The sequence below is a fragment of the Muntiacus reevesi genome, chromosome 10, assembly GCF_963930625.1.
Source record: "Muntiacus reevesi chromosome 10, mMunRee1.1, whole genome shotgun sequence".
Lineage (NCBI taxonomy): Eukaryota > Metazoa > Chordata > Mammalia > Artiodactyla > Cervidae > Muntiacus > Muntiacus reevesi.
The window spans coordinates 62,413,309-62,432,958 of NC_089258.1; the positions used below are offsets into that span (position 1 = coordinate 62,413,309).

Below are 19,650 nucleotides of genomic sequence, written 5' to 3' on the forward strand. Positions count from 1 at the left end.
ATAACTCTCTGGTAGCTTAGTGATAGCAGTGATAGCATAAGGAAGATGAGCCAATAATTTATTCATACAATGGATAACACTAATATTTCTACCTTTGCTACATATTGTTTTTGTCACATCATCATTTATCTTCATAATAGCCAACATATTCAGCATGTTTACTGCAGACACTGTGTTAAGCATTATCTCATCTTATCCTAACAGCACACCTGAGAACCAGGATGCAGTGCACTTCATAATCTGTAGCATTTACTCTTGCTCTCATAGCCCGATGCAGTGACCCAGAAGATTCATCTAAGCAGCAAGTCAGAAAGAATGACTTAACCGTGGAATAAATTCTAATGTAAAATAGGAAAAGGAGACTGGTTCCCTCCCAGCACTCTGCGTACTTTGGTTCATACTTTGTATGTTTAAAACAAACACCTGATTTAGGATAGCATTCAGAATGTTAGATTGGGATGAAGTGATGTGGAATGGAACAGTGGATGCATTTAAGGATACAGGGCATGACTCTGTTTATTTTTACTTAAATATGCAGCTCAGCTCCTGAGATGGGAAATGAAGAATTGCACAGTTGGTTCAGTTAATGCAGATATATCTCCAAGTCTGGAAGGCAGAGGAAATGGCAGTGAAGATGAAATGAGATTTCGAGAAGTCGTGATGGAACGCATGAGCAACATGGAAAAGAGAATCCAGTATCTTTCAGACAATAAAGCCAATCTCCTAGATTCTAAGAATTTCCAGAATTTCAGCATAACAACTGATCAGAGATTTAACGATGTTCTTTTCCAGCTAAATTCCTTACTTTCCTCCATCCAGGGACATGAGAATATCATAGGTGATATCTCCAAGTCATTAGTGGGTCTGAACTCCACATTACTTGATTTGCAGCTCAGTATTGAAACACTGACTGGCAGAGTCCAGGAGAATGCATTTAAACAACAAGAGGTAAGAGTTTTTGTACTGGAAAGCCATATGCTGGGAGTGAATCCATCTGTAACCTATCTCCTCAGATAGTCCAGGGCAGAGACAAAGTTGCAAAACTGTTTCCACATCATTCTACTTACCCTGATTTCTCTTGTAGTCTCACCAGAAAGTTCCAAATGGATTTACCTACTGCCTGCTCCAAATTCCCAGCCGAAGAGGGAGTTTATTTGTTTTTCATCAAATATAGACTCTCTTAGCATGTTTTAATTTTATAAATACTTTCAGAATGCCTCTTGAGATTCTCTAAACCCATTACAGTTGGTAGATTATCTTAGCATATTTGGACAGATAGACACAGTTTTTGCAAATTTTGAAAGAAACCCAGAATTTCTCCATCATGAAAAGAATGAAAACCTTATTCACATGGGTAAATTGTAAAATCTAAATTTTAAAATAGTTTGTCACTCCCAGGAAGTATTGCTAAATTTTTATGTGTATAGATAACTATAAGCAAAGAATTAGAGTTTGAATAATGCATCAACATCTTGTTTCCATCACAGGATCAAACACAAGAGAGCAAGACATCTTCTAGACCACTTGCCAGCTAAAGTATTTTTGCAAAGGCCCAGATGTGACTCTTAGGCTTTGGGAACCACGTGGTCTCTTTTGCAATTTCTCAACTCTACCACTAGAGCAGTCATAGACAGTAGGTAGACAAATGAGTGAAAATGTGATCCAATAAGTCTTTCTTTACAAAAATAGACTTTGACTCATGGATCATAATTTTTCTCAGCTTTGCTCTAAACTATTCTGTGGCCAGCCCTCTGGGTTACTTTGTATTGAGAAGAAAGAAATTAAGAAGCAAGTTGTTGAGTTCAGAACTGAATTTTGTTGTTGTTAGGTAATTATAATTGTTCAATTTGTGAAAAAAAATAAGCTCATGGATAAAACTTTATTACTTGTGTGAAAAAATTAATCTTCGTATTACATGCCCTAAGATCATAATGTGAAATGTGTAAAATTTCCACCATTAGCTCAGTAAGGCTGCCATCTTTGTAGTATATTTTACTTGAATGGACCACATGTTAATTAATGAGGTTGTTTTCTATATAGACACAGTGTTATGCAGTGGTGGTGAATTTTTTAAATGGATGTCCCTTTTAGAGAGCAAAGAAAAGCCTCTGAAGTTTTAACATCATGTGAAAAACAACTAAATTATTGACTAGAGAATAGATTAAACAGGTTAAGAAAGCACATTTTTATATTTATTTGTTGTAAGATACAATCACTGAGAGGACAATGACATTGCTGTTTAAATATAGAAATTCCATCGGTGAACCTCATCCCAATGCCAGCTTTGATAGTCCATGTTGTATCCCTGTCACATCTTCCAAATACTGACTGTTACTCTCTCCCCCATGGTTAATAAGTATCTAAGCATATGCAAATATTATTGGAATATCAAGCACTCAGGCTATGGAGGGTTTAGAAAGAGTGCACAAATAAGAAAGTGTCCACAGGGATGAGAACCTTGAGAGACAGAGAAAAATAAAATATCAGCTTTGGGACTAGAAACTGATTAAATATGAGGGAAAGAGGACAGGAGAAGAAATATTACTTTGTGTGCAAACAAGATTCACTACTCTAAAACCTCACTGTGTGGATCACAACAGTAGAAAATTCTTAAAGAGATGGGAACACCAGACCACCTCACCTGTCTCCTGAGAAATCTGTATGCAGGTCAAGAAGCAACAGTTAGAACTGGACATGGAACAACAGCCTGGTTCCAAATTGAAGACAGAATACATCAATGCTGTATATTGTCACCCTGCTTATTTAACTTATATGCAGAGTACATCATATGAAATGCCGGGCTGGATGAAGCCCAAGCTGGAATCAAGATTGCCAGGAGAAATACCAATAACCGCAAAATATGCAGATGACACCAGCCTTATGGCAGAAAGCTAAGAGAAACTAAAGAACCTCTTGATGAAAATGAAAGAGGAGAGTTAAAAAGTTGGCTTAAAACTCAACATTCAGAAAAATAAGATCATGACATCTGGTCCCATCACTTCATGGCAAATAGATGGGGAAACAATGGAAACAGTGACAGACTATTTCCTTGGGCTCTAAAATCACTGCAGATGGTGACTGCAGCCATGAAATTAAAAGACACTTGCTCCTTGGAAGAAAAGCTATGGCCAACCTAGCTGCAGCTGCTGCTGCTGCTGCTGCTGCTGCTAAGTCGCTTCAGTCGTGTCCGACTCTGTGCAACCCCATAGACGGCAGCCCATCAGACTCCCCCATCCCTGGGATTCTCCAGGCAAGAACACTGGAGTGGTTGCCATTTCCTTCTCCAATGCATGAAAGTGAAAAGTGAAAGTGAAGTCGCTCAGTTGTGTCTGACTCTTAGCGACGCCATAGACTGCAACCTACCAGGCTCCTCCGTCCTTGGAATTTTCCAGGCAAGAGCACTGGAGTGGGTTGCCATTGCCTTCTCCAATGGCCAACCTAGACAGCATATTAAAAAGCAGAGACATTACTTTGCTGACAAAGGTCCATCTAGTCAAAGCTATGGTTTTTCCAGTAGTCATGTATGAATGTGAGAGTTCAACCATAAAGAAAGCTGAGAACTGAGTAATTGTTGCTTTTGAACTATGTGTTAGAGAAGACTCTTGAAAATCCCTTGGACTGCAAGGAGATCCAACCAGTCCATCTTAAAGGAAATCAGTCCTGAATATTCATTGAAAGGACTGATGCTGAAGCTGAAACTTCAATACTTTGGCCACCTGATGTGACGAGCTGACTCATTGGAAAAGACCCTGATGCTGGGACATATTGAAGACAGGAAGAGAAGGGGACAACAGTGGATGAGATGGTTGAATGGCATCACTCACTCAGGAGTTCATAATAAACAGGAAGCCTAGCGTGCTACAGTTTATGGGGTCACAAAGTAGTCAGATACGACTGAGCAGCTGAACTAAATTGAAGATAAGAGGGGCAGTGAGACAGGGTGAGAAGAAAAAGAAGACAGACACAATGAAAGAATAAGAATTTACTTGATATTGGTAATGTCCCCAAGTCCTCAGAGATTATAGATTATCTATGAACTGACTCAGCTGGTAAAGAATCCACCTGCAAAGCAGGAGATGTGGGTTTGATCCCTGGGTTGGGAATATCTCCTGGAGAAGGGAACGATTACCCACTCCAGTATTCTGGTCTGGAGAATTCAGTCCATGGGATCACAAAGAGTCGGACACGACTGAGCAACTTCCATTTTCATCACTTTCATGAACCCACATAAATGAAGTGGAATTGGAAACCAATTGGAAACCATTTGGAAGATAGTAGAAGTGCTGAACATGTTTGAGTGATACATGTGTGTGTGCTTAGAGTTGTGTCTGGCTCTTTGCGACCCCATGGACTATAGCCCTCCAGGTTCCTCTGTCTGTAGGGATTCTCCAGGATCCTCCAGGATTCTCCAGGAGTAGGTCGCCTTGCCCTTCTCCAGGGGATCTTCCCAACCCAAGGACTGAACCGAGGTGTCCCTCATTGCAGGCAGATTCTTTACCGTCTGAGCCACCAGGGATCCTGGAAATGATATATAATAGAAGCAGTTGGAATCTGGTGATAATCGATCATTGAGTTAGAATAGATTGTACTCTTCATTTTGGAAGCGGTCCCAGCATTAGAGATGGAGTTACAAGGGAAAGGAGGAACTTGCAAGGTTAATTTTTTTAAAGCTGTGTTTTGTAAGACAGTAGTCATTTGCAGAGATTTGAAATCTAGGTCAGTGCTAGTGTGTGTGTGTGCATGCATGCTTGCTCACTGAAAATAGTATTTGCAATCTTTTTCCCATCTCTTAAAACAACTGGATTCGCCTTTGAATCTTTAGCCCAATGCAGGAATAAGTAAATTAAATAAATGCCTCAATCAGTAATTGTTTGAATAAAAGGCTTATAAGTAATACCAGCATAATGTTTATCAAGGATAGACCAAGCATTAATTTGAAAGAAAGAAGAATACTGACTAAATAAAAGAGAGAGATGGGATTTATTATCTCTGTTTTACATAGAAAGGACTGTAAGAATGCAAAGTTAAATGCTTGTTTCTAGCAGATCCACTGGTGGTAGATGGACAGTGTGTGGGATTACTGTATAGCAGCAGTTCCCAGCCGTTTTAGTTCCAGGGGCGGTTTCGTGGGAAACAATTTTCCCTCGATGGGGGTGATGGGAATTGGTTTCAGGATGATTCTTTTATTGTGCACCTTATTTCTATTATTATTACATCAGTTCCACCTCAGACCGTCAGGCATTAGATGCTGTCAGCTGGGGACTCTTGCTATACAGGACTTTTAAAGATATATCAAATGAACTTTCTCTCCTCCCAATAAAACCTATTTCAAGTAAAGCATGGTTAATATGAGCACTGTGTAGAGTTTTCAAAGAAGGGGGAAAAGGCAGCCTCAGCTTTAGGTATGAAAAACATGGGTGACTCCTAAGGTTTAGGAAGCAAGGTCACCAACTAGTCCCTTGACCTTTTCTCTGTGGATATCAGGAACTCCCTGACAGCTGGAGCAATCTGCAGCCACATCAATGATGTCGAGCATATTTATCATGTCCTTATGCTCTATAAAACATCCATGTTCATTATTTCATGTATATATGTACCATACTGTACAGAAAAGGCTAAATGGGGAGGGAGGCAGCAGAGCGTAGAGACATCCTAATCTAGAACAAGATTTTGGATGAGGGAAGGCACAGTCAGAGTGATAAAAACCGACGTCTCTCTATTTGAGTGCAGTTCTCTTGTACAGGCAGATATGGGTATACTTGCATTTCTTTCCGAAGGTTTTAGGTGACACTTTTGACCCTCTCATTTCAACTTGTCCAGTCCAGTCAAGGGAGGTGAAATTTTCTTTTCATATCTGGATTAAGGAACAGTACACCACTGATTTATTTCTTTGTGCAATTAGAAAATGAGAATCTATTAGCAATTAAACATAGAAGTCATTAGAAAGGTATAAATCATACCATGAAGACAGAGGACACAAGGTAAGTAGAACAGAGAAACAGAAAATGCTACCAATATAGATGAGAAAGTTAGGTACCCTGGAAAGAGAAAGCCTAGCTCCCAAAGGAAAACCCAGGAAATGACTTGAAAGGAAAAGTAATAAAAAAAATATTGTCGAAAACTGTACAACTGGATGCTTAACCTCATCACAATTTGAAAAGCAAATTGAACAAGATTTTATTGTGTCTACTCTTACTCTGAAAAATTAAATGCATTGATGATACCTAGGATTTGAGTGCAAAAAGTAGGCATTCAGATACATTAAGTAAGATTTTTGAAAAAAAAAAGGTCCTGTGTTTTTATAGGGTGGTATGGCAGTGGTGAACAAAAATTTTTATATTTAATCTCTTTGATCAGATCCACTTCCAGGAAACTGTACTATAAAAGTACTTGTATAAATATGTAGATGCATATAAAATTGTGTTCATTGCAGCATTATTTATGTGCAGCTCAAAACTATCAATAGGAATCAAAGTATGAAACATGCAATATAATTCTACTAAATTATAGCAAATAAAGCAGTTTCTAAATATTTTAATAGGTAAATATTCTTAATATATTATTGAGTAAAAAATAAAGTCATCATCCAGAACATCATGCCATCTCTCTCATTCATATTCTTCAGATATGCGTGCATATGTGTAAATGCCCACAATCTATATGTACATTTGAAAACATAAAATAATGAAATCTCAAATACAGAGGCAAAACATGTGAACATAAGATATTTTTAATATGTTAGCTGAGATTTTATCAAATCTGAAAAGCTATCCTTAATGTTCATTACCACTGAGAATTATGACATTAAGCTGTGCTATTGCTGTAAAACAATTTAATATACAAATCTATTGAGTTTATAGAATTGGAATTACTCAAGTACAGTATAAAGAGTTTAACTTCAGATGAATTTAAAACCATATGCCAAGTTTTAAATTTGATTTTAGTTTTAGCATTTTGACATGTAGATATTTAGGAATAGAAGTATGTCTAAGAGATATATATATATATTTTTTTTAACCTTTTGTTTTCTGGCAGAGTGTAGAAATAAGCTATTCAGTTAAAAGAGGAAATGCTTCAAAACCAAAGAATTACTGTTTTAAAGTTGTTCTCTAATTTCTATATTCTTATTCCGTAATATTATTGTAATATTATCCATTTAAAAAAATCTGACTTGTAGGGCTTCTTAAACTTATATATTTGATAATTGTGTGTGTAACAGAAATTGCAGATGTTGGCTTGTGTTTCACAGGAGATGCGTAAATTAGAGGAGCGTGTGTACAATGCATCAGCAGAAATAAAGTCTCTAGATGAAAAACAAGTGCATTTGGAACAGGAAATAAAAGGGGAAGTGAAACTGTTGAATAATATCACTAATGATCTGAGGCTGAAGGATTGGGAACATTCTCAGACATTGAAAAATATCACTTTATTCCAAGGTAAAGTATCTTCTCATTCCTCCAGAAAATTATATACTAGGATATAGTGATACATGTAGAAATTTGGTATTGGAAATTCTATAGTTTTTGAACAGTTTTGGAGCATATATTTATTACAAATATCCAGAGGAGGGAGTCTTGAGATCTTTTTAAGATGTGTTAAGGTAACTGTCTTCTGCTATATCTAAAACTGATAACCAATAGGGACCTACTTTATAGCACAGGGAACTCCGCTCAGTGTTATGTGGCAGTTTGCATGGAGGGGAGTTGGGGAGAGGATGTACACACATGTGTGTGTGGCTGAGTCCCCTCACTGTTCACCTGAAACCATCACAAGACTGTTAATCAGCTATCAGTTCAGTTCAGTTCAGTCGCTCAGTCGTGTCTGACTCTTTGCGACCCCATGGACTGCAGCACACCAGCTTCCCTGTCTATCACCAACTCCCAGAGCTTACTCAAACTCATGTCCATCGAGTCGGTGATGTCATCCAACCATCTCATCCTCTGTCATCCCCTTCTCCTCCTGCCTTCAATCTTTCCCAGCATCAGAGTCTTTTCCAGTGAGTCAGTTCTTTACATCAGGTGGCCAAAGTGTTGGGAGTTTCAGCTTCAGCATCAGTCCTTCCAATGAATATTCAGGACTGATTTCCTTCAGGATTGACAGATTTGATCTCCTTGCAGTCCAAGGGACTCTTAAGAGTCTTCTCCAACACCACAGTTCAAAAGTATCAATTCTTCAGTTCTCAGCTCTTTTTATAGTCCAACTCTCACATCCATACATGACTATTGGAAAAACCATAGCTTTGACTAGATGGGCCTTTGTCAGCATACTAATGTCTCTGCTTTTTAAAATGCTGTCTAGGTTGGTCATAGCCTTTCTTTCAAGGAACAGACATCTTTTAATTTCATGGCTGCAGTCACTATCTGCAGTGATTTTGGGAGCCCAAGAAAATAAAATCTGTCACTATTTCCATTGTTTCCCGTCTGTTTGCCATGAAGTGATGGGACTGGGTACCATGATCTTAGTTTTTTGAATATTGAGTTATTAAAGAAATGGTGAAAACTCTTAATCTCAGAGGCTAAGAGTTCACAGTTAGTCTGTGTCCCTTGTTTCTTGTCTCACACTGTATAGTTTTTCCTGAGATGTCTGTCTTGGTTTAGGGCCCTGTCACTGAATCACAGCCTTTGCGTATGCACTCTTTTTTTTCAAAATTCATCCTGGAGTGCTGTAGATTTGCTTCCCTTCAGTTTGCTCAGCAAAATTCAAGCTGCGAATTGAGTCTTGCTGGCCTACTTTCCTGCTCTCTCGTCACTGTGCAGAGATGAATGAACTGTAGCCATGTTCACACTTGAGGGGTTAAAGCCCCTTCGTTGGGAAGAAGTACTTGCCGCAGGAGTAGGAGGGTGTGTGGGTTCCCATTGACATAGAACCAGGACATCGCTTGTGGACACCTAAAAATATGTTTCCTACATGAAGCTATAGTTTACAAGAACTTGCTTGTTGTTACTACAGCTATTTAATGCCCAGTGGTATGTAATTTATGTGATGATTATATTTTAAAAACAGCAAAGAGGCAAAAAATACACAACACAAATAGAAAATATAAATGTTAGTGGTTATTCTCTTAAGATGATAGAATTATGAATTAGATTTTCCTCATTTTATCTAGACTTTTACCCTTCCTATAATATGTAGAGTTATTATTGTAATGAAAATGCAATAAAACATTAGAGCCTAGTGGTGTATATGAAGGGAAATGGACAGTGTGACACTGAAATGGAAAATGTGCCATGGCTATTTGAAAAATTAAGTTATCAGGGAAGGAAGGTCCTAAAACCCAATTCGGACCTTGCAAAATCAGAAACAGTTCAGGAAAATGGAGAAAAGCAGGGGAAAGTATTTGAAAAGAAGCAAAGAAAATGGACAGAATATACTTACTCATGAGATTATCTTTATTTATGTAGCCCCTTCTTAGAATTTTTCAGGTCTTATATCTTCCCACCTGATTACAATTTGTAAATGAGTGCTGTTTAACCAGTGACGCTAACTATGACTGTGTATTGTCCTTGGGTTACGTGGCTGAACCATGGAAGTTGAAAAATGCTTCTTTTAAAACATTGCCTTGTAATTATTCTGTGATATATCCAGGTTCATTTCTTCCTCTTGGAATTAAAAAAAAAAAAAAGCATTTGCTAAGTGTTCTGCTTTAAAGGAAGAGATTAATACCTGTCCTATGGCACTCTATAAAGAAGAGGGAAATAATGCCATCTGTTTCTTGGACACAGAAAATTCAAGTGGCTTAATCAGTGTTGATCAGGCTCAGTACTGGGGGACACTATGGTATTAATAATTGCCTTGCCAAATAGTCAAAATTTCCCCTGCAACCTCCATCTTATTTTATAACATCTATATCCCTCTTGGGATTCTACTTAATATTGTACTTGAAAAGTTATTCCTTTACTCATTTTCACTTTACTTGTCTTTCCCCACATCTCTCCCACTTATCCAGAGTTCTCTTTCTTCTCATTCTACCTATTCTTCAAAGTCCACTCCAATCCTACCTCCTCAATCAAGCCTTTTCGACCACTGCTCCTTGTGCTGACATGCATCTCTCTAACAAATACCCAAGGGTATCATTTCAACAATATGGTTTTTGGTTATCTACTTCATGTGGATTTCTGTTTCCTTTGACGGTACTACACATGACTCTACTTGTACATTTCCCACAAAACATCTAACTTAATATAGTGAAATCTGCCTGGTGGTGAGGTAACAGGGAGATGTTCCCAGAACCTTGATCATCAACCTTCTGGTTCCAGTGAATCCTGCGTGTCTGTGCTAGTGGTCTGCATATAGTCACCACCCTCCACCTCCATGAGCGGCTTGGTGTCTGCAGATCAACTCAGACATGTGTCAGATCGTTAGATATATTGTTGGGGGGGAACTAGGACTCTGAACTTGAAGCTACCTTGCTGGACTACTGCTTTCTGTCTGCACCCCCTCACTTGTCTCATTGTTAACTGCTTGTGCCTGCTCACTGGGGCTCAAGGAAGGCCTAGGAAACTAAAGACTTTTCTCTACAAACAAGAAACAGGGGACCTGGAAAGCATTGGGCTGGAAAGCAGGTCCCAAAGATCCTGCTTGATTTAAATCCCCCTTTTCTTTGATGCTCCTCAATCCTGAGGGGAGCATGGGTAAGACAAGAAGGGGTATAAAATATTGGGTAGAGAGGTTAATCTAAATTCGGCAAGGGAACTCAGTTTTAGGGGCGCTGGGTTTCATTCCCAGTAGGTACACAACACTAATGTGGACTTGTCCTGTCATTGACTCAGTGTCTCTCTCTGCCGCCAGGATCTGAGAACACAGAGCAGTGCTCAGCACACATAAGTGTTTAATCCGTAATCAGGCTGTCTGGTTTAGGGCTGTCTCTTTGTACTACTCAATGGCTGGCTACACCGCTTCCATCCAGGATGGTCAGTCTCGTTCATTCTGTGTAACTGTGCAACAAACAAAAGGCTTTGGATTTACCTATGTAACTGTCTTGACAGGTGACAAATTTATTTTACCTTTGCTTTAAAACTATGATCAGTAATTGTCATTTATTTTTTTAAAGGTCCTCCTGGACCTCCAGGAGAAAAGGGAGATAGAGGCCCTGCTGGAGACATTGGTCTACCAGGCATCCCAGGTCCAATAGGTATGGTAATAGTAACTACTTCATTATGTCCCACAGAGCTGAGTAGGATGCAGCCATGTATGAGGAAGGAGGGTCAAGATATTTGATTGGTTCTCTGTGGGGGGGGGGAGGGTGTGCGTGTGTGTGTGTGCATGTGTGTGTGCGTGCATGTGTGTGTGTGTGCGTGCGCGCGTGTGTGCGTGTGTGTGTGTGTGTGTGTTTACTGAGGGCATATTAAGTGTTCGTTAGCCTCATCACCTCTAAGTTCAGAATGGTAAGCACTGATTCTTCATTTTTGAAGAATGTTAACAACATGAGGTTGTTTCTTAATTCTAGGGAGGGCTGTCTATATCACTGACGGCACACAGTATTTGGCAGAACTAGTTTGAAGTCACAGGTGAAGGAAAATATGAAAACTATCTTCACGTTGAGTATATTTACAAGTCATCTGGTTTTCAAGATACAAAAAAAAGAAACATGAGTCAAAAAAAAAAAAAAAGAAAAGAAACATGAGTCAAAGGCGAATTGGATCATATTCCTTATATAGTCCTTAACTGAACATACCTGCTTAAACCTCTGCAGTTTCAATATAAATATTGACTAGAATACAGATGAGTTTTACCTTTGCTGTCAGTTACTCTCTGTATCTTACTTGGAGCAAAATGTTTCAAATTACTTTCTTCAGTCTATTTTGTAATCTAGAAAGCAATATTTTGAAAGAAGATGGTAGAAGACAGGAAAAGAAAAAGATCATGAACTTTCTTTGCTCTCAAAAAAATAAAGAAGATAATAACAAGAACATGATCACCCTGTTATTCTTGGCTCAAAATCAAATACCTGTATGACTTTTGAAGGTGGGGAGTACATTGCACAGTCTAATTACAACTAGAATGGTTTGTTCTGCCCTCTCCCAAAATACCTAAATACTAAGGATTTCATCTTATTTTTCTGTCTTTTGATTATATAAAATGTCCTTCTTTCTGATCAATGTATCGACCAGCCCAGCTTACATCAGAAAAACAGTTTCTAAAAATGAAAAGCATGAATTTGACACACGCCTGCGCTTTATATCATAGACCTTAAAAAGCCAGTATATAACGTTTACATTTTTTTAAAAAAAATTTTAAATTCCTTTAAAGAAAAAAAAAAATATATATATATATATACAAGGTGAATTGTTGCTGTTCCTTTGAAAGTAATACCAGGTAAGAGCCTTTATTCAGAAAAGTCTTTCCACTTGACTAGCACCTGGAAGATCTTAGCAATGGTGTGTTAATGTCATGAGCAGGGAAGTAACCAGTGTTATATTATCTGCCAGAGTGGCTATTGTCAAAGGTCTGTCAGCTCCTCTGTTACAAACTGCAATTGTCAAAGCTTTGTAACTCAACCATAAAAGTTCAGTCTGGGCTACAACTTGCTGTCCAAAGCTTCATCTTGGGAACATCTTTTGCAGCTGTTTCGGAACTATGGATGTATGAAATAGAAAGAGGGATTTTAAAGTTTCAGCTTTTGTTAATACCATAAACAGATAGCGTTGCAAAGCTGCTTCAATTCTTTAAGTGAGGCTTTAGTCTGTGGCTATTGATACTGCTCATGTACAGTACAAACAAGCATTATCTGGCCCCTCTAAAGAGAAGCAGATTTCACTGTGGGAGTGATAAACTGACTCTCTTAGATTATTAGGTTGCCATTTGATTTGGTGCACTGCAGTGAAAATGTTCAAGTTATAAGGCATCTCTCCTACCTAATTGCTGCATTCTGTTTTGTTCTTTGCCACATTGCCTATTTATCTCATGTGTAGAACTGGAATCAGGAGCTTAAAAGTATATAATGGACTGTCTTGATAATTCTACTTTCTGATTTAAGCAGGTTTATTAAAACCCCACATATACATGCAGTTAAGCCCAGTAAACTCAGCTTGACACTCAACCACGAAATGAAAGTCTGAGAAAAATAAGTGTTTATCCTAATGTTCAGTTGCTAAGGTGTGTCCAACTCTTTGCAACCCCATGGACTGCAGCCCTCCAGGCGCCTCTGTCTGTGGCACTTCCCAGGCAAGGATATTGGAGTCTATTATTTATCTTAGTTGTTTTAAATAATCAATATTATTTATATTATTTTATTTTATATAATATAAATTATATATAATATATATAATATAATTTAAAATATATATAATATATAATGTAAATTATATAATAAATATATTATAACTGTTACTTATACTGGGGCAGATATTATATGGATAAACTGTGCTTTATCTTAAATAATATAATAAAAATAATTTCAGTGTGCTATTTCCTTGGCAGTATGTCAGGGAGAATGACCTATGACTTTTTACTTTAAAATTTATTAAAAAAATTTTTTTACTGAATACTTTCCCTGTGCTTGGGAGACACATGTACACACACAGTTACATTATTGTTTGGGATTAAAATGGAGTAGGTATAAACAAGAGTATGCAAGATAGAGTAATATATTCCTTCACTAGTACCTAGTTTTTTTTAAAATAAATATTCTTTTATATTTCCCATTGCTTGAGTTGTGATTTTTCTGGGACAAATGTTAAAAATCCAGTTTTTAGCTTACATTTCAAAGTTATCACTTCAGCCACAGCAAAATCCTGCCATTTGAAGATTCCTGATTAGACTATATAAACCTTCTAATTAAAACTTTAAGATTTGTTTCCTCATGTGTTTTTATTTCTGTTAACAATATGTTACCTATTGAATATCTGCTGTGTATGCACTAATGTTTTTCCACTTACTGTTAATGTTATCTATCAATTTCTACACATGATATTTTAGGAAAGACATTATTCCTCCATTTGGAGATTCACCTCTTTCATATCCATTAGTGAAATTAGATTGCTTCATTATTTTCTCAAATTGTTATGAAAAATGAATTATTACTAGTGTGGGTTTTTTTTTCCCCTTCATTTACCATGTAGGTCCTCCAGGTCTTAAAGGTGATCGGGGGCTCTTTGGTTTTCCTGGAAGTCGAGGATTCCCAGGACCAGCGGGGAAGACCGGGAAGCCAGGTATTCTGATAAAGCATATTCTCTCTATAGAACATGAAAATAAACACCAGATCATTGATATTCCTTTCAACTTCTTAGATCACAAAAACAATGGTCATCATGGTATGAACAATAGCAGTTACATGAAGTTTATTTTGTGATCTGAAACATTTTGAAACTGATTTCTGACCATGTGAGCAAGGCTTCTTTTACTAAAGGAAAACAGTTTAATATAAAACCACAACAGAGGATCTATCAACTTCACACCACTGTAAATCGCCATCTATCATAGAATAAAGAGTGGAAGACTGGCAAAGAAAACAAAAGAGCAAAATACTAGCCAAATAACCAATATTAATAAACAATATTAACCCCCCTTTAACCAAAACCTTCAAATCCTCTTAAGTTATAATTAGCAAAACACAGGTAGACCTGAAATCCTATCCTTTGTAAGATAATTTGCCTCCTACTATATCAGTTCAGTTCAGTCGCTCAGTTGTGTCCGACTCTTGAGACCCCATGAACCACAGCACGCCAGGCCTACCTGTCCATCACCAACTCCCAGAGTACACCCAAACCCATGTCCGTTGAGTTGGTGATGCCATCCAACCATCTCATCCTCTCTCGTCCTGTTTTCCTCCTGCCCTCAATCTTTCCCAGCATCAGGGTCTTTTCACATGAGTCAGCTCTTCTCATCACATGGCCAAAGTACTGGAGTTTCAGCTTCAACATCAGTCCTTCCAATGAACACCCAGGACTGATCTCCTTTAGGATGGACTGGTTGGATCTCCTTGCAGTCCAAGGGATTCTCAAGAGTTTTCTCCAACAACACAGTTCAAGGGCATCAATTCTTCTGTGCTCAACTTCCCTTATAGTCCAACTCCCACATCCATACATGACCACTGGAAAAACCATAGCCTTGACGAGACAGAACTTTGTTGACAAAGTAATGTTTCTGCTTTTTAATATGCTGTCTAGGTTGGTCATAACTTTCCTTCCAAGGAGTAAGCGTCTTTTAATTTCATGGCTGCAGTCACCATCTGCAGTGATTTTGGAGCCCAGAAAAATAAAAGTCAGCCACTGTTTCCACTGTTTCCCCATCTATTTGCCATGAAGTGATGGGACCAGATGCCATGATCTTAGTTTTCTGAATGTTGAGCTTTAAGCCAACTTTTTCATTCTCCTCTTTCACTTTCATCAAGAGGCTCTTTAGTTCTTCTTCACTTTCTGCCATAAGGGTGGTGTCATCTACATATCTGAGGTTATTGATATTTCTCCTGGCAATCTTGATTACAGTTTGTGCTTCCTCCAGCCCAGCATTTCTCATGAAGTACTCTGCATATAAGTTATATAAGCAGGGTGAGAATATACAGCCTGACGTACTCCTTTTCCTATTTGGAACAGTCTGTTGTTCCATGTCCAGTTCTAACTGTTGCTTTCTGACCTGTATATAGGTTTCTCAAGAGGCAGGTCAGGTGGTCCCATCTCTTTAAGAATTTTTCTTTAAGAATTTTCCGTTTGTTGTGATTCACACAGTCAAAGGCTTTGGCATAATCAGTAAAGCAGAGATAAATGCTTTTCTGGAACTCTCTTGCTTTTTCGATGATCTAGTGGATGTTATTTTATTAGTACTTAATAATCAACATGCTCAGGCCCGTTATAATTTGCATACACAATGATATTATTTCTACTCCTTATGCCAGTAGCCTAAGTTTGAATTGTGAACTTTGCACAGAAATTTTAGAAGGGAGCAGGGGCAGAAAAATGCAGAAGCAATTAGCTATATTGCCAAGTGGTAAGTAATAAACATTTGTACAGTCGGACAGAAGTAATGGGAGCTGGAAACTGTGGAAGTAGGAAGTAGAATGATTAATTCCATACAGCAGGACAAGGTGTTAATGAAAGTTCTATGGGAGCTGGCCTAAAGATGCATAGAATTCCATTTTTGTCTGTGGTTTTCAGGCTTCAGCAGGCATTAGAATCACCTGTAGGACCCTGTTAAAAGAACTTACTGGGCTCCTGGGCTCCAACTCCAGAGTTTCTAATACAGTAGGTTAAGAATTGGGTTCCCCCAAGAATGTTTACTCTACACAAATTTCCAGGTAATAGTGATGGCACTGATCCAGGCATCACAGTTTGAGAACCACATTTCCAGTAAAGAAATGTGGAGAAACAGTAACTCTGTACAGAGGTAATAAATCCCTTGACCAAAGATATTCTCAGGATATCCCTTGCTTATTAAAAGATTCAAATTTGCTAGAAATGTGAGCAGCAGTGCCTGGTACTAGTTTAGTTATACTTCAGATTAAAACAGTAAATGAGTCCTTCCATACAAGAGTCCAAAGAGTAATAAAATTAGAAATAAAATCTGCTAATTGTTGTCTTCTAAATAATGACAGCCTGGACTATCTGAGTGATGTCAAAGCATTATCAGATTTCCAAGCAAACAGTTTTTAAAAAAAGCAACCCTATTTATTTTCTCCTGTTTTCTCTCCTGCTCTCCTTTTCTTCCCCACCCTGCCCTCTTTCTTCCACGTGTATTAAGTCCCCTCCCCCCATATATATAAACATATTCACACACAAGGGACAATGCTTGGTACAAGGGAATGAGAAGTAATTAAGATACAGTCCTTAACTGATAAAATATACACATATAAGCAGAAAAAGGGAAGACTTTCTTCTTGATCCATCCCAGATTTATAGAGCATTTATCATCCCAACAGGTTTACTGAAGAGCGCTTGGAAGATTTAATTGATGTGTAACCTTACATATATTTAAAATCCCTAAAGGACTCTGAATATAACCTGTTTAAATGAACTAGACTTTCCAGCAATGTAAATAATTTACTTCTCTTGGAATCCATTCAAAGTCTGATTCTAAGGATGAGTTATGGTCTTTCTTAGGAGTGTCTAAAGCTATAGACCATAGCAAATTCATTTATTTATTTGACAAACAATTATGAAACACTTTCTCTGTGCCATTCATGGAGATATTTATAGATAGTCAAATATATGGGTTTGGAACTCAGAGGAGAAGCCAGAGGTAAAAAGACAAAGTTGTAGTCAAGCTCATATAAATGTTCACTGAGGTCAATGAATTTTAATAATTGTTGATTTTAATAGTATTTCATGGGTAGGCAGTGAGAAGAGAAGGGGCCTAGGATAAAGGCTGAAGTGGTTCCAGAAGTACAGACAGAGCAGAAAGAACAAAGGAGCCCGAGTGAGGAGGAGAGCCCAGACAAGGTGATGTGGAAAAGGCAGACAGTGGCACAAGTCGGTCAATGAGATGCGGCCCACAGAAAGCTCTTTGCACTTGTTGCTATGAGGAGGTTGCCTTTATTAGAGCAGTTCTGGTGGGGTTGGGTGGAAGCCAGACAAGGGAAGGCCCAGGGGTAGCTGGTGGTGGGGACCGTAGACGGGGGTAGGGAGGTCTGGCTCTGCCTGGGGGGAGGAGCAGCTCAGTTCTTTCATCTGATTTTGTGTTTTCTTTGGAAGTTAATTTGAATACTATTTAAAGGCTGATGGCCAGATGAAATACAGGAGTTGCTGAAGATACAGAGGAAGCAAAGGTGAAAAAGACTGTGAAACGTTAGGAAGAAGGTTGAAGGTGAAGAATCCAGGAGACAGGAAGAAGCACTAGGCTGAGGAGGGAGGGTGTCACATCTGAATCGATGTGGAGACTCTGGCTGAGCTGAGCGTGCCTGCGTGTGAACACGGGAACCCAGCACCCGGCTCACGGCAGGGCTCTGAAAATGCCTGACGTCACAATGGTGTCGGTGAAAATAGCTCCTCTGATCTTATAATTTAGAGTGGCAGTATGTTACATACCATCTACGTCTTATTTTTCAGTGACTGTCAGAAATATTCGTTCTTTATTTTTGATGGAAGAGTGACATATCTGACAGGAGGTGGTTAACTCCAGATTTTGACAAAGTTGTTGGGCTCATTTTTAGTCTAAGGCATTTCTTCATAAAGGAGGGAGGAACCCCTGTTCTCTAGAAAGGATGTTTTTCATGTGTTCAGGAGTGAAAAAAGATTTCCAAATGCTGTTTGTGAGGAAATCTCTGGATCATGCTAAAATTTGTTTTTATTTATAAGAAGAAAAGTGGGTCATTGGCTCAGATCTTAGGTTTAATCTGTTCTGTTGTTTAAATACTGAAGACAAATTGCAGTATGAAAAGACTTCCAAGAATAATTTTACAACTATTTTCTAATTGTGAAAATAGTGCTAGAATGATAAAATTGTTTATTACCTTCTCTGAAAAGAATTAGAACCATTTTAAACCCCTATCCCCAATTTTTGTTTAATATCTTAGATTTTTCCTCTTGAGGAAATCTAAAACTTTGTTATTATATCTCATAAAAACCTACCATTAAAAAAAAAGTAGAAACGGTTTTGGGTACTTTGTGCAAGATTAATGATTCTTGTCGATTTAATATTACCTGAAATGACTGAATCATAAGTAAAAAGTGAATTTAATGATGTACATTGTAATCATAGATGTAAAACAATTAGAGACTTTCTCTTTATCATACTCTGATAAAGAATGGTTGGTATTTCATGAAATCTTCACAATAAAATTTTAATTTGAAATTTTAATTTTTAATAAAATCACACATTATTTTGTATTTTTTAAAATGTAGTAAGTTGGGGATCAAAAAAAAATCTTTTCTAAAAGTCAAATAAGGACAAGTGTTCAAAAACAAAGCCTAGATGAAGCAAAGTAAACTAGAGGAGAAAACAGACAAAAAAATAAAATCCAAAATAAAGAGTAAAACTGAAAAATAAAGTTTAAAATAACTGTACCATAAAAAAGTGAACTGAAATGAAAATATCCACTCTGATTCACCAAGAATAAGATAATGGAGACCATTCTAGCTAAGTGATGTTGTACAACAAATAATGAGAGCTACCATCTCTTATATGCATCTCTTATGGGCAAGACCTTTTATAAACATGGTTGCTAATTTTCAAGGCAACTCTGCAATAGAAAGTATTGTTTTTATTTTTTAATTTTAAAGAAGAATAAACTTTAGCTCAGAAAGGTTTAAAGACCTGTTCAGAGCCGCATACCTAATAAGTGGCCAAGCGAAATAATTCAACACAAAGGATTTTAAAATGATTGTTTTTATCCCAAAGCTCATGAGTTTTTGAACTCTGCTTTCTGAGTTCTTGGATGAAAAGAGAGCAGTCCTTGGTGCTATTGGAGGAAATCAAGAATGTTAATAAAGATTTTGACTTAAGAGATAGAAGGCACCATGATCAGTCATGCATTTTATACCAGGAAGGTCATTATTTGCAAGACAGTCAACTGAGGACCCTTGGAAGGAGATTCAATAAGCAAGAGCAGCACCCCTCTCATGAGACGGGATTGTCCCTCGTGAAGTCTCTTGTTGGTGCTAAGAACTGATCCTCTGGATCTACCTTTCCGAATGGAACCATGGGTGAAATAGCAACCCGTTAGCAAAGAGCAGGGTCTTAGCAATGCTTCCATAAGTATCTGAAGCCCTAAACCTTATT

General features: G+C 37.8%; 1 protein-coding gene across 3 annotated transcripts in view; it reads left to right on the forward strand.

Annotated features, from left to right (window-relative positions):
* The window catches only part of MSR1 (macrophage scavenger receptor 1), a 76,255-nt gene that overhangs the window by 15,892 nt on the left and 40,713 nt on the right, over positions 1–19,650 (forward strand). For all 3 annotated transcript variants that reach the window (XM_065946805.1, XM_065946807.1, XM_065946806.1), the window contains exons 4-7: positions 539–948; positions 7,250–7,436; positions 11,051–11,131; positions 14,061–14,150. In XM_065946805.1, coding sequence (XP_065802877.1) covers positions 539–948; positions 7,250–7,436; positions 11,051–11,131; positions 14,061–14,150 — 768 coding nt within the window. The remainder of the gene's footprint in view (positions 1–538; positions 949–7,249; positions 7,437–11,050; positions 11,132–14,060; positions 14,151–19,650) is intronic.